Source organism: Cotesia glomerata, linkage group LG1, assembly GCF_020080835.1.
Source record: "Cotesia glomerata isolate CgM1 linkage group LG1, MPM_Cglom_v2.3, whole genome shotgun sequence".
NCBI lineage: Eukaryota > Metazoa > Arthropoda > Insecta > Hymenoptera > Braconidae > Cotesia > Cotesia glomerata.
Genome location: NC_058158.1, coordinates 4,115,570 through 4,142,889, shown reverse-complemented (window position 1 = coordinate 4,142,889; position 27,320 = coordinate 4,115,570). Strand labels below are relative to the sequence as shown.

Genomic DNA, 27,320 nt, shown 5'->3' with positions numbered 1-27,320 from the left:
TTTAAAACATCATTTAATACTTTTTCACTCGGTCCGCACAGCTTCTCACTCCGAGACCAAAAGATTATTATTCCCCCATTCACCTCAACTATACGCAACTCAAATCTTTTTCCCAGTCGTCTGGCAGTGAACCACACAAAACCGATAACAGAAAACCGGTAACATTTTTCAGATAAATAAAATAAAATAAAATAATAATACATACCACCGAATGCTGTTTACAACTTTTACGAGCCTAATAAATTTCATTTCTATAAACAGGTAAAAAAAAATCGCTTTCGAATAAAATAATAAAAAAACGCCTTAAATCATTCCCAAAATAATAAAATAAAAAATACAATAATCTTTGACAAAAAAAAGATAAAATTATTTCCCTAATCTCGACAGCCGATCAACAGGTTAAAAAATTATTAGAATTTTTTTAATTTTTTTTTTTTTTTTTTTTAATTGAAACATGATATTTCACTTTTTATCCCTCTATTAATCCCCAACACACAAAAAAATAGTACTACTCTACTAACTCTTGGTATAAGTCTTTAGAACATACATATATCTAATCTAATCTCGTATGATTGAAGCGATTAAAAGTTTTGAGACCACATACGCGAGACGAAGAATATAGTCGCGCTGGTCTTAAAGCCATCATCATCGTAGTCATCATCAAAAGCGTAACCAAATCCCTGGTGGTTGAGACTCACGTACATATCTCGATGATCTTGAAATCGGTACGCGATTACATACATAAGAGCTGGTGGCGTGAAAGGGAATCGTGCTGGATAGGATGAGATTATTCTCTCTTCTCTTTATCTTGCTTTTATTCTTATATTCTTGTATGTAATATATATAACATAATATATAATGGTATATATTCTGGAGCGGGATGTCGAAGACGAGAAAAGATAAAAAGTTAAAGAGAGATGGGACTTGAGAAATATATGTATAAGTATAAAAGTATATAAAAGGGGCGGAGATGACAAGGAGTAGTTGTTTCACGTAAGAAAAGAGTAACATACATGTGTACATATATTAATGAGAGTTAGGTGTGTGCCGATAATATGAGTAAGTGAGTGAAATAATTCGAGTTTTTATTCACTCTACGTGCCAGTGTATGTATTATATTATATATGTGGATGCATGAAAATAAATAAGATAGAAAAAGAAAGAATGAGAGTTACAGGTTGCACCTGCCGCTGACGTCAGACATTTTTTGTTTGGACCTGCGCTTCATTGCAGCCCCGGGGGTCACCACTACTGTTTAAACTTATCCTTCTACTCGGGGCTCGGACCGAGTAAAATACTTTTATTATCCATTCTATTTTACCTTGCATCGCTTTTATTTATATTATTTTTAAATTATTTTCCCCTTAATACATTAAATCTCTTTAATTTTTTTCTCTTATTATCTACACCAATTTATTTCATTTTTCCATCCAGAGATTTCTTTACCCCGAGATGAATTCTTACTCATTTTATGTAAGTCCATGTACGACTCGGTTATACTTAAGCTTCACCAGGACCACGAATTATTTATATGCTAATGAAACTACCCGAAGAAGAACAAGAATAAGAACAAAAACCAAAAGAAAGAGCAAGGACTTGAAAATAAGAACGCCTCTGGCGAAACTAAGGTGCAAAAAAAACCTTTTCAGGTAACAACGTGCTCTGTATAACGTAATCGCGTCGTGATTCCCTTAGGGAACAACAATAATTTAATCGGTTAAAAAATTTACAAATTAGCGAGAAAGGTTTTCTTTACTACTTTGCGGTTTCCAGCGACTCTTTACTTTCTAAAAAAAATTTTTATTATTCTCTTGTACCATATTATTTTTTATATATACATATCCACGCTTATATATCCTTACACGTATTTTGAGATCACGCGATTTTTATTGTGTTATTCTGTTATATTGTTGTAAATTGTTCCTAAATGATCTAAGACATGATTTTCGCATACAATATAACAACGTAACGTAACAATAAATATATCAGCACCTGCCGGTTAATGAGCCAACTTTTTACATTTTATTGTTATTCATATTTTATCAAATTATCCACTTATTTCTCAATCAACTAAGCGCTATTTATCTTTTATTGTTATAAAATCGAGACGATAGAGCCAATTTATGTCTATACATAATTAACTCTAATTTATCAATAAGCCAAAATGTTGCGAAAAATTATCTGACCGTTTAGTTAGTTCAGTTATAGTGCCTGGATATGAATAAAAAAAATGATCTCCAAGTAAATTGCAATTTGAATGTTATAAATAAAGTTAGGTAAACCGGTTGTGATATTCTATTGGGTACTGTGACATGTGTAACGAGATGGTATATATATATGGAGTATCTCTGTAATAATTTTTTTTTTCATAGATAAAACTTCACAAGGGCAAAAAGGGTTGCTGATTGCGAACCGGTTATGGATTAGAAGTCCGTGGTGAAAGAGATGAGCCAGCAGGAAACTATATACAAGTGGTTGAATATAATTGGCAAATGTGGTTACGTTGAAAGGAAACAATGAGACAATTGTGGTGGCTTGAGCTCATCATTCATCAAAAGACATCTTACACATCCAAGCGCGAGTCCTTTTTTAAAAAGTACATATAAGGTATGGATATAAACATTCGACTCACGTTTCTTGTGCGTTTCAACGGATGAGGTTGATACTCAGACTCTGATGGGCAGACTCGTGTACCGACAAGCTTAAGGATCTTCAAGGGTGCCAGAAACCAAAGTACCTGGAACTGTCCAAGGCCGAATAATTCCACTTGCCTCTCGGTATCTGTAATAAAGAACGAAAAATTCACTTAAAATGCTTTACTTCTCCTCGGTTACAACTTCACGTGCCGATAGTTTTATATGTATCATTATTTTTATGCTTAAATATAAGGGTAGAAGAAGGTCAAACCTATTCAAGCAAAGTGTACAAGTCTCACGGATTTTCCGGGTCTTACGAAGTCATAAACTCCTCCACCTGCATTTAGTTTAGGCAAGAGAGAATTTTAGCGAAAATAAATAATCCCATTATGGCAATGGGCATGGCTTCTCTCTTCTCAGTACCTGAGACAGTCTTTTTTTATTCTTATTTTAATTTCGAGTTGTACACTTGTTTGCCTGTACACTTGTAGGGTGCTTAACTAAAGGCAGTGACGAGAGAGGGGAAGGCTACAAGGCTACATGCTTGATGATGTACCTGACATAAACTTTGCAAGGTAGGAATATACTTTGCCCATCTTTACTGCTATAGCCTGTATTACTAGAAATATTAGTGTACAGCCTGAGGTTTTATGAGCTGAAGGGGAACTTCACCTAACGGGATTGGAAGGGAAACAGTGAAACTGGAAAAAAGACCCCCGTACAGGTTGTACACCCATCATTGTAAAATTCTCAGGTGCAGAATTTGTAAATACATTTTAAATTTTGTGCTAATGCCAAACGGACCTGAAGATGCATTTTTAAGCTTATTAACCTGTCAAATTATTATTTTCATTTAAATTTTTAGTTTAACTTGAGTTGTTGGTTGTAAAATTTAAATACTTGATATTTGCGTGGGAAAATTAAGCTGATTTAATTATCATTTAAAGTTTGTTAATAATTATTTTTTTGTTTGAAAATAATTTTTTATGTGTCTTAATTTAGTGAAAATGGATTTTTTCTGCTGAGTAAGGGCTCGTTAGAAGCCAAAGAAAAATGTTAAAGATAAAAAACAGTGGTAATAGCTCGAGAATGTGTGTTTGAAATTACTAACACGTGTGTTTGTCAAGACTACTCTTAAGGATTTTCCACCCCCATATGTCTGTGTCTACAATTTGAATTCTAGAGATTTGTTTCAAGTGTTTTGGCCCCACAGTGAGTTTTAGTTTTAGTCTAAAAAAACACTTTACGAGGAAAAAATGAAATGCTTTGATTGTCTCGGGGGTAGGTACCGTTTTTTTTAGTCCACCACCTACAGTGAATACCATTGAAAAAATATTTGACTTGGCAAAACAACTTTTTTAACATTTTTTTGTCAACTTTCATAAAAAAAAAAAATATAATAAAATAATTTAAAAAAATTAAAACAAACTTTGCCTGTTAACAAGAAAAAATGGAACGTGATTATTAAAAAACTTAATAAGATAATCAGACGATTGAATAATTCATTAATTGAATAAAAAATTCAATTGAAAGTAAATCGTAAGAAAGTCCTCCCGCCGAAACGTGTCGTAACAAGTTCGTGCAAGTTTAGAGATTAAAAAAGGAAAAGAAAAATAAAAAACATTCCCGCCAACCCCTGAATAGTGGAGCGTAGCATATCTCTATCCAATCTCTTAAGAATAAGTATAATATAAGGAAGACCCAATTCGTTTATGTTTCTCGACATACACACAGTAAAAGGGAAAGCAATGCATACACGTAAAGGAAGGAGACGTATACCAGCTATAACATTAAGGACCCCCGGATTGTGAATAAGAAAAGGGAGCGCGGGGGTGGCCGAGGGGGCTCCTCAGATTCTTCTTCTTTGCTCTGGGGTTGGATGGGTTAGGTTAGGGTGTGTGTGGTGTTGTTGTATTGAGTGAAGGCGAGCAGCGGCAGATGGTCGGCGTGGACCTCGACGTGGGAAGCTCCGAATTCTCTGAGTTCCCACAGCCAGAGTGCACCTGCCTTCCCCACTCTGCTCTACCCCCGACCAGCCAACGAGTATATAAGCTCGGGGTAGCTCCACTCACCATCATTCGCTCACTAGCGCACATTTGAGTAAAAGCTACCTTAAAAGCCTATACTTTTCTCCATTTACTTCGTCCACGTTTTCAACAAACGAAATAAATAAATAATTATCAATATAAATATTATCACGTGTTTCGCGGAGTGTTGATTCTCTAAGTTTCATTTAATAATCAATCTTGTGACGTAATCATTTTATACTAAAAATGGCCGCCACCGTAAACCACGTGTTTGAGTACGAGAACGAGTTGAACGACAATCTTTACAACTTGAAGATGTCAGGAAACAACAAAACAAACAGTAGCAGCAGCAACAAAACCAGCCGCAAGGTCAGGAAGTTATTGAAGCCACTGCTGCGCCTACTGAAGAAGAAGAGCTACAGATTCGCCAAGAACCAGAGCCAGAAAGCCGAGCCACAAGCCGAGACATTCACCGAAGAAGTTGACAACCAAAACAACTGCAACGAAGCACTGGAACAACGATTGCTCGCTGATTTGGCAAACGCTGAAGAAGGAGCTGCTATCACAGTGTTCCTCGACGGTCAAATGACAGTTGTGCCTGTGGTTCCCGGACAGTGCTACGTACCAGTTCACTTTGCTCACACATGTGCTGGGGACTTTTACTGGACAACTATTTCACTGGCTGACAGTGATCTCTGCTACAAGGAACGTGTCTTCTCCCAGAACCAATTGCCCGAGATGCAAGTCGCTTGAACGGTATGTACCTCAACTTATATGGCTATAAGTTGCCGTCGATATCTACCTCAACATTTACATCCATGGATGGACTTTGTGGATGGATGGTTATATAAAACAAAAACAACTAATGAAAAACCAACGACATTCAACGCCGCCTGGAATTCTGAGACACCAGAGGTGAGCTGACACACAACCGGTTCACCGATTCATTTTCACAATGAGATTTGGTCTTTATTGAGAGCAAGGCCAGTTCCAGTCTCATTCACCAGCGGTCAACGACACCACCTGTCAACTACAACAACTGATACATTTTTAGCAATAAGAAATTTTTCAATACTGTGATCAATAGAGTTTAGAATATTTTTTTTTTTTTTTTTATTTCAATTGAATTTTGCTCAATTTTATTTCGTGTTTTTTGTGCACGAATTTTGATTAAATTAAATTCATTTATATTATTGTAATTTGATAATATTAATAATTATATTGTGATATCTGTACCTATGATACTATAGATATTTAATTTAAAAAGAAAATTATAATTATAAAACATTTATTTTGTGATAATTGTATCTTCGATTATTTATCGTAATATTTTGATCGATTGTCTTCCATTTTTTTTTTAATAAAAAAAAAAAAATTATTTTTAAATACCTTTTATTATTTAATAATCCTTTCATTAATTTAATTTTATTTAACAATTTATTTATTTTCTTTAATCATATTTCAGCTATTATTAAGTTTAGATTTAAGTTCAACGGTTTAGTATTAAGAAAAAAAAAATCAATACTTTAATTTACAACCGACTTTTCGACAATACATTGGAGCCGTTAAAGAACCGGTGGCGTACCTGAGGGAGACGATGGAATTAAGCAATTGGGGTCCGTCGACTCTCCCTCAGTGAAGTCACTAAATATTTCTCTAACGTTTCAACCAACACTTGGAGGAATTCCCGCCGAAAGTTGCCGAGCATTCGAATAATTTCTTTATTTCGTTGTTTTGTCGTTTTTTTATTTTTCGTCGCCAGCAATTACAATGGAGCTGTTTAATGAGGGTAGTAAGTATGTGAAAAAAATTTTTTAAATGAAATCATCAAACCACTTGTTCGGTCGCAGCTGAGAATAATTGTAAGCTTTCATTAAAATATTTTTTATAGCAAGGGTCGCCGATCACAATTGATGACAATAAGAATGAAGAGTTTACGCGATATTGATAATGAAAATGGTTACAATATAGACACGTGTTGTCCATATGCGGTGAGCACATGTGCATCTATGCAAGGTGAACTGAATAATACTAGGGGGGGTCGAAAAATATGCGAGCCTAGATTATTCGCATGATTTTTCCGTGTTGACTGTGTACTTAAAGCAAGGGATGCGAATCAAACTTCCACACGTCCATCTGTCGAAATAATAATAGTAATAATATAAATTATAATAAAAGATAAACCAATTCACTGACTGTAGCCGCGAATAATAATAGATTTAAACGACTGGGGGTTGGTTTCAGGGGTGATTTAACGATAGGGTTAATTTCGTCATTATGTTTACTTTGCACTTACGTCATGGGAAAATTTTTAATCTTTATTATTATGTAAATGAAAAAAAATTTGTTTATAAAATTTTTTTTTATTTTTTTTTCTAGCTTAAAAATTTAACACGTAATTTTGACAAAAAGATAATTTTTATTAATTTTTTTTTTTGTGAAAAAGAAAAAAAGCAATTGATCGAGCAAAAAAAATTATTTGTTTAAAATAATTAGTTAATATTACTTAAATTTATAAATAATGAATATAATAATGACAACACAACTAGTTATCGCGCCAAAATCTAATGCTTGATTATAAAGTTCAGCTAGTAAAGCCTAGATGTCGCTCGTAGTAAACCTGTATAGTAGAAACCTACAATTTAGAAAAAAAAAAAGTGTCATCCCTTATTACCAACCCCGTTTTAAATAAAATGATTTTGTAACAAACAAATAAAAATAAAAATTTATAACCGTTAAACTAACGATATTGAATTTTACTTGTGAATCAACCGTGACACTTCAATTGAATTTTTTTTTATCTAACTTATGTAATTATTACTCGAATTAAAAATATTTAAATTGTTTTTACGAGTTAAGCTCGACAGGTAATTTTTATTTGAGAGTTCAATTAAAAGTATGTGTAATACTTACGATGGAATGTCATTAACCTTAATTTAAATCGGCTTTTAAATTGAAAGGAAAAATATGACCGGCATTAATAAAAGTGATCAATAATCGATATTACATAAATAATAATAATGAATATGCTAACCAAAATTATTAAAAATACAACCCAATTGACAAGAATCATTCACTTTCTTTAATGAGGAACGATATAAATCAATTAAGTTAATTGATTTGATAAATTTAAAAACTCAATTTGGTGGAAATCATTTATTATTATTAATTAATCTCTGTTGAAATTTTTTTTCTCGTTGCATATGTAAAATGTATAATTAATATAATAACGATATTAATTCTCGTCAACGATTGAATGATTTTCTATCGAGGACATCGAGAAAACATAATCATTTTGGAATCAATAAAATTTGATAGCCCCACAAATTTCAATTAATACTGGACCGATAAATGGTCACCATAATTACGGCTATTATCGGCTTTTGTGATACGATAAACTTTCTTCCATTTGATCGCAAATTTATTCGATCACCGCAGATGTAATTTTTTTTTTGATAAAAATAATGTAAATTCAAATTACAAATAATAAACATGTATACTAAGTTATTCTGTGAATTTCAAATAGTCAAACCGTATTGAAAGTATGTATATCTAAATAATAATTTATAGCGAATGTAAAAAACATTAAATACACATAAAATTAAGATAGCCCACTCGTGTATTCAGTATTCGAGATTGAGTATAACTTAGCCAGTCCTTCAAAAGTTTCATAAAATCGTAAATTAATAGAAATCGAGTTTGACTAAAAAAATATAAAATAAAAAATTTTAAGTCAAATAATTTGGCTTGCTCATTATTTTACAACAACTTCATACCTTAATTAATAACTTTATGGTCTAAAAAAATAAAAAAAAAAAACGGATAAGGCTAACGAGTTCATTGCAGTCATTAAGCAGTAAAAAAAAATTTTTTTAAAAAGCTCTCTTTTCCTGTATTAAAATTTCTCAAACATACAATTAGCTATTTATTTGAGATAAGAAAAACTGCTATTAACTGTTACCAAAAAAGGAAGTAAAAAATCAATGTTTAACGTATGTTAATCTCGAAGCATTTATTTTTAACGCATTTAAATGGTTGTTGTTATTAGCAAGTTGGAAAAGTTTCACTTTTCAATATGACGCCAATCGAGGTCATGCTAATTTTCATTTCAATTTAACTCAATGTAAATTGCACTGAAAACAAAAGTATAAATCATTTAATAACCAGACATTTCGAAGTCACGAAGTAGAAGTCGTGCATTTAAGCCGATTTAAGAAATTTTGAACGAAGATAGAGTGAAAATAAAAAAGCATCACTGTAACCCATACTTGAGAAACGACTTTTCGAGAAGTAAAAGGATCAAGTGGTAAAAAATATTTATGAGCAATGAGTTGGCGTATAAGAGCGTCTCTTGGACACCCACTTGTTATATATTTAGCATTTCTTGTCTTTCTTTTTAATGGGTTTATATATAAACACACACATACACACAATACATATACACAAACGTAATGTTAAGTGTAGTCGGTTGTCGCGTCGCTCGTGCCATTTGCAATATCTACTGTCGCTACGGAACTCATTCCCACGGCCCCGATTCGATACTTGTTACATTACACACATACAATACATGTGTACATATATATTTTTCGAAGTCTTTAAAATTATTATGCATAATAACATTAGCGATAAACTTTTAAGTATGTATAAATTTTAATAAATAAAATACACATGGACAATATGAATAATATAGTAACACATATGAAAGAAATAAAAACATGGACTATAATCGACGTGTGCTGAACGCGTGCTTTTTGACCGATGGTATACACGCATGTTGACTTTCCTTGTACGTAAAACGACACTTTAATCTATTAGGTCTGTTCGTGTACAAACTTGTCCATATACTTCTATAAACCATATAATGGTATCCTACTGCTTAGCTACGAAAAGTCATTTGTTAACATAAAAAAAATCTACGAGCATCACCGTATCGTGTATTGGGCACATGTTCAGTTTTCTAAAGATAAAGTCTCTTCTACGAATTTTTCATGCAACTATATACGTAACAAGACACTGAATATACTTATTGAGTTTTTATGTTGGGCAATTTAAAAAAATTTATTGTTTTCTAAATTGATTTAATTAGATAGGAAATACATGTATATTTAGAGTTTTAAATGTAATTATTTATGGAACACGGGATCTAGGAAATGTTTAAACTGCTGTATTTTATTAGTCAATATTTTACTTTTTATCATGACATTTTTTATGATTTTGAATTTCAGTTACTGTCACATCAATCATACACATCTCGGGTATCTTTCTACGAAAAAAGGTTTATCTATTTACATACGATAAACTCGAGAAAAAATTTGAATTATAGTTCATTCAAGTTACTAAAAAAAAATTAGGAAAACGGTTGACCCTAAAGACCATCCCTGCAACTTCCCACTACCTCCATACCTAAGTGCTCAACAATTTACTTATTTTTTGAGCTCTTTGAGCTTAAAAATATAATTTTTGTGTAATTTTGAGCTCTCCGAGCTCAAATAAATCGCTGTTCTGTGCTTTTGAACTCTTCGAGCTCAAAAGGCTAATGGAAGTTTTATAAAACACTATTTTTTGAATTTTCAAACCGCAATAACTTTTGAATGAATTAATCGATTTTCTCGCAGTTTACGGCATTCAACGCAGTTTTTTGAGTTCTTTGAAAAAATTTTAAGCGTAAATTGGTCAGACTAAAAATTTCATAGAAATTCTGAAAAAAACATTTTTTCAATTTTTTTCGACAACGATATCTCACGAACTAATCAACCGATTTTGACCGGGCTGGTGGCAATCGACGTGGTTTTTCGAGGATGCTGATTAGTTTTTTTAATTGATCGGTTCAGCCGTTTAAAAGATATTTCAAAAAAAAGAATTTTTGAAAATTTTATTTTTGAGATTTCTCAAAATTGATCGACTCAAATTTTGTAAATTATTATCAGAATTCTAGGGGCAAAGAAACTCTTCAGAACGCCGCTTATTTCGATCGAATCGGATAATCCGTTCAAAAGTTATGAGAGATTTACATACACACACACACACACACACACACACACACACACACACACACACACACACACACACACACACGGTGACATCACCGCGGAAATAGTCAGAAAAGCTTCCTAGGACCTCAAAACGTCGAGATCTGATGAAAACTCGATTTTTGAAAAACGGGGTCAAAACAATAACTTCCCGATTTTTGAAAATTTTCAATTTTCTTAGCGGGAAGTTAAAAATATTTAAATTAGTTATACATTTTACAAAAATAAATAAAATTCAGAAGCCATCGGATATGGATTGATACTTATAAGTCAATAATATATATTAAATTTTTTTTTTAATATCGATAATATAAATATTTTTATTTTGCTAATATTAAAATTAAAAATATTTCTGTTTTTATCGGAGCTATAAACCATAAAACTTAATTTCATAAATTACTGATGGAAAATAAATTGAAGAAAATGATAAAATAGTTATAAAAATAGTAATTTCCCGTGTGACGTTGGCTATAAAACGATTTCATGGAACAGAACACTTGCAAGAGTTGTATTGAGTTTTTCAGAGAATGTAAAAGGAAAAGTAAGCTTGAAGTAGCTTCTAAGATGGGTACGGTTAGATGATGATCATCAGGTTGATGATGGTGATGGAGATGATGATAGCATCGAGCTCGCGCCTTGCTCGTGCCTAGCGCGCGTTCATAAAACACATTCAACAATCACGATCACGGAGGCCGTATATACGCGAGTCGAGATCGTGGCCGTTGTCGGCGAATTGAAGCGTGCAGTCGCGTGGACGTGTGTCTCGGCGGTCAGATATTATATAATAACAACAACAACAACAATAATAAAACGTACGATAATTTCCTACCAATACAATTTTATATAAATTTTTTCTCTGAATATAAAAAAATAATAAAATTTATTATCCATCTGAATCGTATTATTTTTTAAATGATAATTTTAAACAGACAATGATAACTATTGAATATTAAATACAATAAGTTAATTATTTTTTGAGAGAATAATAATATCGAGTGGACAAAAAAAATAATTTAAATAATGGAATAATTCAAAAGTCATACGAGTCTTTTAATGAAAGACGAAAGACTTAAAAACTTTTGTGGTTTAAATGTGTCTTCGTTTTTTATTTCGCTCAAACTCTTTTATTATAAATAACAATATACGTTTCTCGAGCGTGTGAATAATAAATATAAAAAAATATACACACATGTATATATTTTATTTTTAAGTAATGAATATTCGTAGGATTTGAATAATATAATACAACACAAAAGACTCAATTACATAAAGATAATAAAAAAAACCCACAATTGTGAGACTCTCATACAAAAGTGTATACTATATACCGAAGTCTTGACTTGTAAATATATACATACGTATCCAGGGTGATAGATAGAGATGATATGAACGACACGCGAACTTTCATTCACCAGCATCTAACCAAACAACCAAAGAAAAAATAATAAAAAAAACAACAACAAATTAAAAATTTTTCATATAAATAACATAAGATAATATAATATACACACGTGTGTATATGACATTGGCCTGACGTCGTTCGCGTGATCAAACCGCTTCTTACCAGCTCGATCTTATAATTTTTTTTACTTCTTCTCCTAACATTTTTTGTTTATTATTTTTTTGTAAAACCACGTTTCTCTATAACATTATAAAGTGGTGAAGCACCGGAAGCTGGATGAACCACAGCAGAAAATAGCTGAAGGCTTGTCCTTGTCCACTGAATTCCTAAGTATTTATTTATTCATTTAAGTATGTATATGTGTGATATGTATTTGTAATTTACTTCGCATTAGGTTATATAATAATCGCGGTTTATCATTTTCCGATGCCTGACTTTCATTAATTCGACGAATTACGATTATTAAAAATACATTTCGTCAACGATAATCAATTTCTACACACCAGAAAGAATTATACTTGTACATTTTTTTTTGTATATTTTTATACGAATATCATCATTATAAATTATAATAGCTTACCAGTGAATTAATATTTACAACTGTATATAAAGTTGATTACATGAAATACTTAATCATTTTGAGTAGTAATTTTAAAATTAAAATTGAAAGAAATGAGAAAAAAATATTATGAATATTTCACAAGTACGAGAGTGTAGATATAGTATAAACAACGAGAAATCTACATCATTTTATTATAAGCGTAGCCGTGTGATTATTAAAACGTGCCAGAAGCGATATAAATCTCAGAGAATTAAAAAAAATAAAATAGCAAGTATATAATGATAATAATAAATAACAGATCTCGCTTTTGGTGTTTATGAGAATGTTTTTTGCATGAGTTCTGATTATTGTAATAAAACGTATCTACATATATTGGAATGAGCCTAGAAAAAAATGATTAATATTAAATTTTTAAATTCAATAGTTCCATTAATTTATTAAGATGTATTATTTAATTCCTTAGCAATAAAAATATTTCAGAGACACATAAGTTACTACATAAATATATAAGAGTTTATAAAAAAATAAATTCGCAATCAAGCGGATAATAAAAAAGTATAACATAAATATGGATATTATGATTAGTTTTAATGAAGCTAGACGAGCGAGAATCGGCAATAAAAATAATTGCGTTGAAATTATTGATTCGAGGAGTATTCTTGGCAAAAAAAAAAAAAAAAAAAAAAAAAAAAAAAATAAGATATACGATGATAGTAAGAATAAATGATAGATAATAAAAAAAAAAAGCAATCTGACAGAGAATCGAGTGGCGAATAAGTTGAAGAACGGTGAAGAATTGGCCGAGCGATAAACGAGTCAACGTGGATTTGCAAGGACAACAAAATACCCAGTTGATAGGCTGGATATATTTTGACACCAAGGCAACTCCTTAAAGGTGCTAGTGGGTGTGCCAGTAATCGGACAAAAATTTATCTTACGTCTTGCCAGTGGCTTCTCCGCGTGGGAACTTGAGACAGATGCGTCGCGCGTGAGAATCTCGGGCAGATGCGGACTTACGCACCTTCTTGAGTGCCACGCACTAACCCTCTATACATATTTGTATAGCTAGCACGTATACCTGTATGTGTATATGTATAACGATGTGATGTCTCACGTGTTCAAAACTGATCGCGATTCAAAATAAACGTGCAGACTATTTTTCATGTCTCCATTCTATCATACTCTTTGATTTTCTTTGTCCTATGTAATATCATATACATTATCCTCTTTCTACACCACACTAGACAACTAAACTACTATAATAGTCTGAAAAAAAAAAAAAAATAGTTTATTATCTGGTAGACACACTTATGAAACGTGGCTGCCGATCGACTAGATCTCCTTCAAATCTTCGATTATTATTACAATAATATGTCAAGGCGTGTATAGGGAACGTGTAAGACGTGTGCCTCTTCATTTTATTATTCTACGATATATATTATAGTATATTTTATACGATACATAATATAATATAACAGATAATCGGTTGTAATATGTGGTACGTCGTAACAGTTATGCATCGATAGCTTTTATAGGGATGAGTTCCTATATTCGTTGTCAATCGAAATTGCCCAGTAAGAGGCTGTCTACTTATGAGACATCAACTCGAATCATCGATCGCATTATACGCTATCAAATACATATTACATCTATAGTATATTATTGAGAGATTGGATATTTTTAATATTTTTTTAGTTTCATATGAGTATTTTTTTTTGTGATTGTGATGATGTGAAACTTGACAGCCCGTCAGAACGATGACATCTTTGATCTGATGTTGTGGAAAAAAAAATAGGGAACCAGAAAAGTTTTTTATTTTGAGATATGATATTATTACGGTATATTATATTTTATATTATATCATATGTAATATGTACATCCTTATTTACGGTTCATTGAAGATATATTAAGAATTTGTCATTCATAATTGGATCATAGATTTTTTCAGAGATGATATTTTAATGCAATCAAAATACATATGAGAATTTTGAATGCTTAGAAGTTTTAAAAAGAAACTTTAAGCTGTGTATTTAAATGTAATAATAAACATCTGTGTTATTAGAGACTTTTTTATGAACTTAAAAATATATTTTTTATTAGGTAGTAAAAAAAAAAAAATAAAGTCATTTAAGATTTTTATTTGTTCACTGTCAGAAAAATTAATAGGACAAAATATTTAGTGACTCAATCCCTGAAGTTCCGGCACAGTTTATGTTACCCCTACGGCGGTGTGGACCAAAGCTACCGGTGTCAGGTGTGTGACCTCATTTGAGGTATTTTGTTTACGCGAGGAGAGCAATCGAGGCATCGATAATGCAGTGAATGGAAAACATCCAATATCATATATTAGGGTCACCAAAAAAACGCCCAATAAATAATCAACAAAAAAAAATAATAATAATAGTAAACAATTGGGGAGCAAGTAACGAAGAGCTGAGTAGGCAGCAAGGCTTTGGCTCCGGTAGGTGGGTATCAAGTGAAACGAGTGTGCGATAATTGTGAACCGACTCAATGAGTGCACATCCGTAGGTGCTACACGTGCAGAGATTACGCTCAGATTGTCGAGTTACAGGCAAGATACCACTACTACACTAAAATCCGTACTCTACACATTCATTGGACACATAATAATCTCGCAGGTGGTCGTTTCTCTCTACTCTGAATCCGTTCTCTGCTCAAACCACTCCAATCAACGTATAATCTCTATAAACGTTGACTTCCTCATCAGCTACACTAGCCAACGCACTCCACCATCTTCTCTCCTTTTACGTATCTTCCTACATTTACATAAAAAATTAAATCAACCCACCCTTCTTCGTCTCATCTCTTTAATCGCTTATTTCAATTCATTTTTTGTATAATTGATTTGCTTGAATTTCGTCTAGACTATTGTAATTAACATCTAGTCCAATTATCGTCCATGTCATTTTTCAAAGAAAAACTATCCTCTTTTTTTTTTTTGACTAATTAATTTCTGTTAATGAATGACTCAACTTATTTACAAAAAAAAAAAAATATATTCTGTCAACTAGTCAAAAAAAAAAAAAAAAAAAAAAATATTGCACAAGCAATTTATCATAACATAGATAATAATCTTTCCCTTTACTTCTGTTTCTTTTCTACGTTTGTAAAAAATATTTTCAACAACTGGTTAAAAATTATCGCGGACATCTCATATTTTGTAACCGTATAGAAAAAAAGTAAAAGAATTTGACACTGAAAAAAAGGTAAAAGAAGATGAATCTAGAGCCACAGAAGCCAATAATGACCCTGTATGAGTAACTCGTGCAGGCCACGAGTAGTCCACGTGAATGCACATGCTCGATATTCCCATGGATTCTTTTTACCTTATGGCGGCCGGTGAGACCTACTCGAGGATGAATCTGGCCTCTCCCTCTTTCCCTCATTCTTTTCGACCCTCACTTTATATACATGTATATTTTTTTATTATACACCGTAAGATTTCCCCTCGGGGCCTGTTCGTGTGCGGACCACGAGTTAGGCGCGAGGGACGCACATGTCCTGAATTCCCACACTTTAGATGCCACCACCTTGCGGGGGACGCAAGCCCTTGTATTTCGAGGATACGTATGTATAAAGGAGAAAAGGGGAATGAAGGGCAAGGGGATTATAAGAACCACGTGTGCTCGCGTGCATCTTTCGCGCGCTTTTTCCACTACGTCATTCTTTCATTCTTATAAGTTTTTTTTTCTTACAAATTGTTATTCTTATTATTTTTTTTAACCTTGAAAGTTTTTATTTTTAATATTTGCTCTATTGAATTGAATAGTAAATGAAGAATAAAAATAATGACAATGACAATGACAGTTATAATAATTCATTAGTATAGTCATTGTTAATCTAAAGTGATGTCACGTGATTAATGTGGGGCACGATTATTCCGAGAGTTTCGGACATCCGGAATAGACAAGAGTCTTATTCTCTGGCTCGACTTAACTCCTTTATATAGTGTGTTTAGTTGTATGAATAAAGAGACAAGTATTACTACTTTAGGAGGTCTGTTGAGAGCGTGGGTGTAAATACGTTTAGTTCTCATCCACTGATTGCAGAGAGTAAGACCGTGTGACTGTGATGCCACGAGGCGGCTCATTCAATCTTTCCCGCGCCCGCATTCACGCTTATTCTTTAGTCTTATATTCGTATTCTTATTCTTCTTCTCTTTTGGTCTGAGTCTGACAACTGAGGCTCTATGTGCATGCATCCTCTTACACCTACTCGTCCTCATTGTCGTGATCATCCTTGTGTATACATATTTATATACGCGCGAGCTGGTGAGTCAATCGAGGATAATGTTCCTGCTGTTAGGTATAATCTCTATGAGAACTAAACGGGTAAACGAGATTATTTTTTAACTACAAAATTATAAATCACTTTTTTTTTTTTAACCGACGTATTTATGATACGTATCTATTGGATTTTTCTCAACGGATACGCTTAATTTTCTTGGGAAATTATAAATTATTATTTTGTTTTTTGTTGAAATAAAATTCAACGTATAATTATTATTCATAAAAATATTTATGTTGAAATAATTTTGAGCTTTAATTAAAGATCCAGGTAAGAATTATTTAGATTTTTTATTTGGGTAAGGAAATAGTTTTTGTAAATAAATTATTATAATTATTTAGTGGGATCAAACGGAAAATTAGATGTTATGAAATAAATGTTTGAGGTAAAATGAGACATTATAAATGTAAAAATAATTTTTTTGTTGAAGATTATTTCTTTGAAATCAAGTGAAAAAAAAGAAGTCTAATTTGAAAAATTTTTTTAACTCAAAATAATTGTGATGACCAATTTTATCCTGAATTTTTATAAAAAATGTTAATTGATATTTAATAAAATTGCAAAACTAATTTCAACTTTGCAAGACTTACTGAGGTCGTAATTATTTCTACCAATAAATTAATAGGAGTATATTAAAAAAAAGTGCGTAATGAAAAATATAAATAAGAACAAAAGTCAAAAAATGATTGAATGGCCACGTGTAAAACCAGGGTCAGTCACACGCAAGACACGCGTTAGCTCAAAATCAAGTTAAGAAAGCTCATAACAAATAAATAGGCAGTAAAAGTAGGTATAGCGTATTATGTACAAAGAAAGGTAAAAAAAAAAAAAAAATAGTAAAATAACGGATGAAAAAAATGATAGGTGAGAAAGCAAAGAAATGGAAGATTATATTTATCCTTAGAGTAGTAATATACCACCCATTGAATTGAGAAGTGACATCTTTAGTTTTATGTTGAAGTTGTTTCGATAAACAGGGGATAGGAGATAAGGGGGATAGAAGAAAAGAAGGTAATCGGTGAGTAGCTGACACTCAAGGAGACAGTCTCGTTTCTCGTAGGACGAACAGATGAACGAGGCCCGTGGGAAAGCACTCGCTCGGTTCCTTCCTTATAGGAAGGCGTAGTAGGATTCGTGGCTGGCTACACACTATACGATATGTCCGGACCTACTATATACATACTACTATTTGGGACCATCTGCCCAAGTCTCTCACGGCTCCGTGCCAGCTGCCGATATCTTCGCGCGCGTATAAGCGTGCATCGACCGGCTCTCCGCGATATCTTCCTTTTGCGTTTGGTTCACGTGTGTAAGTATGCTAGTGGGGCTGCTGCCTTTACTGGCATGCTTATGCTCATGCTCATGATCGTTTTATCTCTGTTCCGTCTCATTCACGTCAATGACGTCGTTATTACACAAGAATATAAAAGAACAATCGACAACGGAACAGAGGAATAAAAAATAAAAATAAGAGGTTAAACAACAGTCTGACTCTTACTTATAGCTACTACTTGTATTGACAGAGTTACGAGTTCACCCCTGGAATCGTGTGCTCGCCGCGTGTACCGCACGAGTTACCCCCAGGGAGTCAATACGACAATTATTTTTTTTCTTGCCTCTTAAGATCCTTATTTGCTTTGATTTCAATTGATTATTATTTTATTATCATTCAATTGGAACAATCTATTGATTTGATCATAAAAATTAATTAAAATAAATTTTTTTAATAGTTATGAAGTCACTGAAATTTATTTAATTAGTTAATAAATAATAAGTCCATGGAAAATAAATCAATAAAATTTTAATATTATTCCAATAACTGATAGCGTCAAAGAAAAAAATAGTAATTCAAAAATATTATGTATGACATTATTGTCACGCGATACAGTGAATACTGTAAGTTGTTCGTCTGATGCCCGCATGAATATATATCAATTAATTAGTTATTCATTACACGATATTAATACTTTTAATGCATGAGTCCGGATACGCTGCTAGCATTAAAATATGTATTTGAAGAGAATTTTTACACTTTGCATGCAATTAATCCTCTTTGTACATCGGCGTTGCAAGTAAAATCTTGCGGATGTACAACTACAAGATGCGTATATGTATATTAATAAAATAAAAAAAAAAAAATAAAAAAAAAATTAACAAACATATTTTCCCGACAGACGAATAAAAGATAAGGAAAATTCATGCATCATAAACAAACACTAGTAGCATTATTAACACGTGAGCGTCACGAGCGACAAGCGATTCCGACTTAGCAGGTACATAACTTCACCTGCTTTACTTGGTGGTATATTCACAAACAAGATAAACACATGTGCAGAAAAATATTTCCCACGGGTTTAAAACCCTCAGTTATGATGGTGATCAAAGAACCTCAAATAATAAATTATTTATTCATCCTTTTGCTCGCTCTGTTGTCCAGCCATCAGCCGGTGCTAGTGTGCGTGCTGCAAATAATCTAATGGGAAATTCTCGATAAATCATCGTAAGCAACTCAAATTTATACATGCATATATACTGTTATTATATTCTTCTGTCGTTGTAGTGGTTACAGAGGATAATAATCTTTTATGTATTTGGTGTGTATATAAAAGAAAGACCGAGAAAAAAAGGGTCAAGCCAAAGTATTTGGGTCTCAGTTCCAACCGATACAATCGGATATTTGTAGGTGTATATCCAAGGGTCAAGTTGTGAACACACCCGGAAATGGATGACTTATTCAAAGAAAATAAAAGAAGCTATAAAGACTACAAAGAAAAAAAAACGGGCGAAAGAATTAGTGGAATTTTGTTGAGCTCGTGCATTGCACGCTTCAACAGAAAAAGTTGCTCAAAAAGGGGCTGAACTTTTGGGCTTGAAGTTTTATTTCAATAGAGATTGAGCGGAGTGAAAAAGCAGATCCTTAGAAATTTAAACACAAGGGTGGTATTTGCGCCTAACTGAGAATAAGAAGTAAGTGGAAAAAATTTTAAAAGTAGTCGTTACCAATAGGGGTTAAATCTTAAGATATATGTACTTCAATAGGGGTGTTTGAGATACCAATAGAGTGTGGGAACGGATATGCGATAATAAGAAACTAGAACACCCGTATGCTTCGGTTACGTTCATGTGTGAGGTCATAATCATCTTCTACTTCATTCCTAACCATACTTATACCGTACTACTGCCTTATATTAGGCTCAAGACTCGCCCCTATACGAGAACCACACACTCGAAAAAAATAACTAGCTGTCGTCTAAGTTCTAAATTTATTTGGAGGATGATAAATAAGAAAAATCTGTGTCTCTAAACATCACTGGGTCGAGGACTAACCATCCTAACATAACTTTGTTGAAGAGCCTGAAGAAAATGAGGCAGTGACAGGAATATATTAAAATAAACGACTCCAAATGTGGCGGTTGTAACAACATAACTTAACATCCTTTACTGTTCTCTCGTAAATAATTTTGAGCAGCATTTGTTTCAACATTTAAATCTTTATGATCTTCGTCACTGGGGTCTTACTCGAGTAAATAGTAATTAATATTACATATTCAGTATTATGAGTTTGGGTAAGGAATTTCCTACACATATTCCGAGAATCAATTGACCGACAAAAATTCGTCAGGGAAATAAAAACTTAATTAAAATGCCTATGGGTTATTTACAGTAGCTGAGAGTAGTAATAAGGAAGTAAGAATATATCGACGTGTATGTAGATGATGTATGAGTGTAAAAGATGTGTGAGAAATAAAAAAAAATCATAAAAAAAGGAACGAGTCATGACAGAGCAATGAACATCGATAAGTTAGTCATATACATATTTCACTGACGGTGTGTATGACAACACCATACTAGGAAGGAAAAAAGAAGTTCCGGAAGCGTGCTAACGAGCCAATGAAAAGACTCTTTGTAAGTCGCCCCCGCGAAACCGGTTATGAAAAGAACCGATAATACGTGGGTTTAACGTTGTAAAAATAATTCTAATAACAACTATGTTCTTATTTATTATTAATGTCTTCCAAGTTGGGAAAAAAATGTATTTATATATTTTATACTGTACTAATGTAAATATATCTTTTTATAAATAAAAATAGTAATATGTGTGGATAGTTGTAGTGAGTTCAGTGGCTCGAAAATAATTTAGATTTGAAATTAGGACAATCAGGTGATTAAATACGAATTAGTTGAAAAACAGTGTTGATCCTACAAATCCGATTTCTAATCCATGAATGGCCAGATCATGCCGCACATCTTGCAAAGACGTATTAGTCACTACGCCTTACGAGACGGCCAATGAATAGAGAGCTACGAGTTGAGAATAAATAGCGCTCTCTAAACTCTCTCAAAAGGAATTATATCGACGTGAGAGAGTTCTGGTATTAAACTCAAGTGTAAGTGTGTATATAGATAGAATCGAGAGTGGAGTAGAATTTTAGATTTTAAGTGTATTTTTAAAGGATAATGTTTGTCATTTTATTATCCAGGGTAATTCCTTGAAGTCTAATTATATTTAAAGATCGTCCTAATCTTAAAAACGTGTTTTTTTTCGACCTGCTGGTACAAATTATCTCGTTAAAAGTTTGCTCAAAAGCTTGTTTTCTGTTTTTCTTTCTGCATAATTGCTCCGACCACTTCAAAAAGAGATTATGAAAAAAAAAAAAAAAAAAAAATATTCATTCGAATTTAGTTTGACAAAATTAAAAAAATAATTGACTACAGGTACTAATTAAGTCTTTAAACTGTGGCATTACTGCATATTTATAAATTTTTTTTCGGTGATGATAATTTTGACTAGATTGACCGGCAAAAATTGATCATCAGCCGGATACCTTGATTGCTCTGGTGGTATTTCGTAATGACGGGCGATGGCAAAAAGTCCAAAAATAAAAATAAAAATATAATAACCCATCAGCGAGAACATAATCACTCTCGGAACGAAAGAAAGATAGTAGTACATAAAGTAGTGAATAAGGCAAAACGATTGGCAAACAGGAAGAACAGCTGTAGCTAAGGAGTTGTAGTATCGAGAAACAAGTCGATTGAAAATCCTCAGGCGAATCTTCTCGACTTGTTCACTTGCCCCTTTATTTAGCCATCGGCAAATCGACGCAAAAATTCCTCATTCCCATTCTCAATCCCAATCCCAATCCAATACTCCTTCTTCATAAAATACACACATCTCGTGACACACACACACACACACACACACACACACACACACACACACACACACACACACACACACACACACACACACACACACATCCACAAATATATACACCTGAGTTAGAGAATCGCAGAAACGATCGCCTTTCAATATTCCCGCGTGTCTGACTCACCCACCTCGTGCCAGCACGTGTTCTCTATACTACCTGCACTCCGCTGCCAATATTATTCTCTATCCTCCTCGGAATCTCAAACATTATGTATACATTTACTTTGTTTTACAGGCGATCACGCCACTATACTGTGGACTATACTGCCGTCTCATTCAATCTCTAACATTTTGAACCAACTAACCTCTCTATAATATACCACTGTCTCATTTACTTTTTTGACTGTTGCTGCTGTCTCACCTACTAAGCTAACTGCTATGTTATACCTCTTTCTTCCTCTTTTATTTTTTTTCTCGTCATTTTGTGGTTCTCCAATACTCTGTACATGTATAGTGTCTCTCGACTTATAGAATAAGTAGTATAGGTACTACCATGAAACATGTAGAGGCTCACACATTCATACATGCATATATCTACTCAGTATATTTATGTATATTTTTTCTTTCTTTGTTGGTCCCCGCTTGCACGTGCAGAGTTACCAGTACACGTCCTCGTCTATCTCATCGGTATTCGAGTGGATCGCGCGAGGCTCGTGGGAAAATGAGGCAGGTGGTAGTTAGAGATCCCGGTATACTCGGGCGAGGCATCGAGAGTAGAGGCACGAACCGGCCGTGAGCCATTCACGTGTACGTATCAAGGAGGATCCTTTATATATATATATATATATATATATATATATATATATATATATATATATATATATATATATATATATATATAATATTGTACACACCTTTTTTACTCGTTTCTATACAGATAAATACTATCTTTGTATTTATCCATATAAATTTAAACTACACATCGGTATGAATATATATATATATATACATCACACGTGTAGGTATATATTATTATCATTATCGCTGTTATTATTCTCTCACTGACGTGAGTAGCTGCTGCTGTTACTTCTGATGCTGATGCTGATCCTGATGCATGGAAGAGACATCATGCACAAGTCTTGGAACGTAAAACGATAAAACCAATTAACTGATACTCTTTAACGAGAGTTTCCGGTTCGATTAAAACAGATAATCACGAGTATGGAATAATTGTCCATGTTTTTTCCCACTTTATCGCATACACACTCTACACGTGGATTCATGAGTCAAGTAAAAAAAGATGGATAATACCAACGAAAATTGTCGCGATATTGGTCATATGAGTCACGTATGTGATATATAATACACGTGTAAATTTTTGCTATCGGCTAATGGCATTGTTTTGAAATAATTAGTTTCGTGATATCATCAGTTTCAGCCATAACCTTCTATTTGTCCATTCTATTCGACTAAGAGATATAAAATTATGTAATACGATACACGAAATGTTGGTTTTTTATCTTTGACAACAAAATATTTTTTTATTGAATTTCAATATTTGTTTTGATTTAAAGATGTATTTAAGTCTTATAGACTATATTTGTTATAAGAATAAATGAATTTGATTAACAATAACACGAATTCATTGAAATGTTTGTCACAAAATTCAAACAATTTATTAAAATTTGTATCTTTTTAATTACAGCAATTATTATTAGTTATAAAGATAATGCTTTTAAAATTGATAATTTTTCACCTTGAGTTTCAACCTGAATAGCAATAATTATGGCAGAATGTGATAACGAAATTCCTATCAACTTTATTGTAAGTAAATTTACTTGGGTTAAAATTTTTTTGGAGAAATATACCATTCAAGTCAATTATTAATAATATAATTAAAAAATCAATTCTACGAAAAAAAAAATGAGTCGATTTCCCTAGAATTCATGGTAGTAATATCCTTAGCTAATTATTTTTTAATTAAAAGTACTCAACATGATGAATTTAATTTTGTGATATCACTTCAGGTAGTAGTTAGCGATACTGTATCTATTTAGCAAAATAAGTATTAACCTTAATGGTGTTAGTATTAAGAAGTAGGTATATAATAAATGGTTGGAGGATTGCCAATTTACGCCGTGCTAGTTAAAATAGCCAATCTATGTCTAACTTTAAATTGGTCTCGCGTCATCATCATCATCATTATCATCATCATCCACGAGTTCACAAGATACATATACGTAGTATGTAATGTAATGTGTATGTATGACACACACGAAACATCCGGGATTAATTATTCCCGATTACGCATCTTTCGTAGAAGGCATAATTTCTTTTTCAGCATATATATTTACACATACGACATACCTATATATTTAATCACTATTACACGTACAGTGTCTATTTGTGTAAAAATAAAAAAAATAAATAATAAAGTAGAATAAGAATACAAGGAGAAAAAAGCAACATTTAAAATTTAGTTGGGACTACAACTCCGCCTTCTCTGGTCAACTCACCAAGAGTAGACCCCTATATACTGCGAATTCCTCAATTTACGATCAGACCTATACTCACTTCGTGGTAATAATCAAGTTTTTCGTATTACATAACCCAAGACAAATTTACTGCGGAAATTATAACCAACTGTGAATTATTTTTTTTCTTTCAACAAAATGATATGGTATATAACTAAGAGTAAGGTTTCAACTTTGGTAAATGTTGCTTGTTATATATATATATATACATAACATGTCAAGAATACTTTTTAAAATCCAAAAATGATGTCATCATATTTACTCGCCATTCAACATAAAAAACGAGTCAAGGTCACATTGCAAGATAATTACGTCTTGAATATATTTACCCTTGTCTGACCCACTGTAAACTAAAAGTTATGGATGAAAGAATATACACACTACTTTACACCATATCTAACATAATATGTATATTCTTGAGTACTGCTTTGCTTCAAAGACTACACTTTTATCTTCTTTGTCTTCTTGTCCCTCACAATTATTTTAACGGCAGTACTTTGCCGTGTACGGTCTACAAACTCGTCCAAGCGAATCGAGTTTTCAGACTTTTAAATGCATTTGGCTGTACACAACAACTGGTAAAAATGTTGGCAGTACTTTGCTGTCTGATGTCTGATTGACTTCTCTAAATATATCTCTCGTTATTTTTTCGTCCTTGTGTTGCTTTTGTATCTGTTGTACGTCTTTTATTCTTATCCTCACCATCGGCAGCTCAGTTCTGGGATTGCGGGAAAACCATCATTAAACATTAATGACTATCGGTCTTTTAAGAACGGCAAAAAATCTCATCAGCAATAAAACTTTGAGAAATAAAAAAGACAAAAAATAAGGGTGAAAATTAAAATTTTATAAGCAGAAACACGAGAGAGAGCCTCGGAACTTAGAACGTGATAAATATTTTGAGGATGAGAGATTGTAGATGCAAGGTACGTAATAAAGAAGCTTAAAAGAGGATAGAACATCTGCTGATACATGAAAAATCACACTGCGATGACTATACTACTAAACTCTCTCTTTATTTTTATTTATAATTTAATATTTTTTTAGCTTTTAGTTTGATATTATACTGTGCGAGGGTACAAGGGTCCAGACTTTCGGAGAATCCGCGTGAGTCAGTGGCTGTGGAATTTAATCGCATGTGTACCTGCCTTCCTCTCATTCTCATGTTATGTGTGGCATATAGGTGGTCTTTTCCTGCGAAGAATAGTGTATGACTTATACACATCACTGAATTAAATATCTTTGAGTTTAATGTAAGTGAGACGCCGACAATGACGATGTCTTATTTACTTCTCAAATTCCACTCAAATCTTCGCGATACCAACAGTATTATACTTTGTCGAAAAATGATTCATCGTTATTACATTAAGAATAAAATTGTTGGAAAAAAACTCTAATGTCATAATTTATAATTAGAGAGATAAATTAGTGAGTGAAGACAAATTGAAGATAATACGGGTGGGAAGTTAAATAAAATCGATTTATTGTAGAATAATTTGTATACGAATGTGAGTAAAAATACATCGGACATATATCGAGGGGGTCGAACAGCAGCCGAAGAACGAAGAATCAGTAGCAGAAGCAGCGTTTAACTACAGTTGTGTGCATTTTCGGGCCTTGTTTTATCTTTCAATTGAGAGAGGACCTCCCTGGGCATGGGTGAGCATCAGCATTTTGCCGCTCGTGCTCGACACAATGGGGCCCGTGGCATGGGTTTACTTCTTTACTTCATCCGACTAACTTCTCTCTGTCCTTCTCGCGCTCTTTACGTATTAAATTTATGCTCCTTCTACGAAGTATACGCACAAATACAAATACAAACATACATACACACACTCACACGTGAAACAAACTAAAAAGAAGTTCGAAGAGCTTGAAGACTGCCGGCTGCGGCCAACTCGTGGGAAAATCGAGCACGTGCGAAACCCGGACGACCAGCAGCAGCAGTAGGAGCAGGAGCAGCCTGTTGTTAGCTGTCTCACCCTAAAATCCCCCTCGAGGGTTTCGGTTTTACTCGTCCGCCCACCAGCTCTTGGTTACCGTCCAAAGAAAAGAAATCTAAGACGCCATCAGCTTTTTTTATCATTATTTTTCTCTCGTGCTTTTTATTTGCCGTAAAGTACTCTTTTTTTTTGTGTCACTTAAACATTTTATCTTGCTTCTTTACACGCTAGACTACCAATTTACGCGGTGCAAGTTTATATCAAACCGGTCAATAATGATGCTACACTAGACTAGTTATTTTCGATGTGGGTCGGCGATACAACCAAGACGATGAGCAGATACGGTTGACGTGACCAACAACAAAAATGTGGAACGAGACTTAAACGTCTACATGTATACACACACATGCGTAAGGCCCCGATTAGGCGTCGAGACAGGGCACACACTGCATAGCAGGGATAAACATAAAATGAAAAAAAAGTAAAATAAAATCTATAAGATTGACGACGATAATGAGCCAATATAATGGGTTCTCGCGTGGGCAATTGCTCCCAGATTTAACGAGTAAACGATCGGTTCGTCTTCTGGGCATACGCGTACCGTCATTTGCATCCGATCCTCTTTAACTCTGTAGATACACATACTTTAAAGCTAAATTGAGATTATATCCTCGGTAATACTTTCGATAGTACCAAACGTCTTATTGCGATTAAGTATAAGGGAGGA

General features: G+C 33.1%; 2 protein-coding genes across 4 annotated transcripts in view; one reads left to right on the top strand and one right to left on the bottom strand.

Moving 5' to 3' along the window:
- Window positions 1-27,320, bottom strand: part of LOC123275252 (tubulin polyglutamylase TTLL4-like) — a 139,131-nt gene that overhangs the window by 98,346 nt on the left and 13,465 nt on the right. For all 3 annotated transcript variants that reach the window (XM_044743243.1, XM_044743242.1, XM_044743244.1), the window contains one exon: window positions 2,633-2,781. The gene's annotated coding sequence lies outside the window, so the exon portion shown is untranslated. The remainder of the gene's footprint in view (window positions 1-2,632; window positions 2,782-27,320) is intronic.
- Window positions 4,707-5,707, top strand: LOC123275257 (enhancer of split malpha protein-like). Its single transcript, XM_044743249.1, has one exon. The coding sequence runs from the start codon at window positions 4,910-4,912 to the stop codon at window positions 5,414-5,416; it is 507 nt and encodes a 168-aa protein (XP_044599184.1). The 5' UTR covers window positions 4,707-4,909; the 3' UTR covers window positions 5,417-5,707.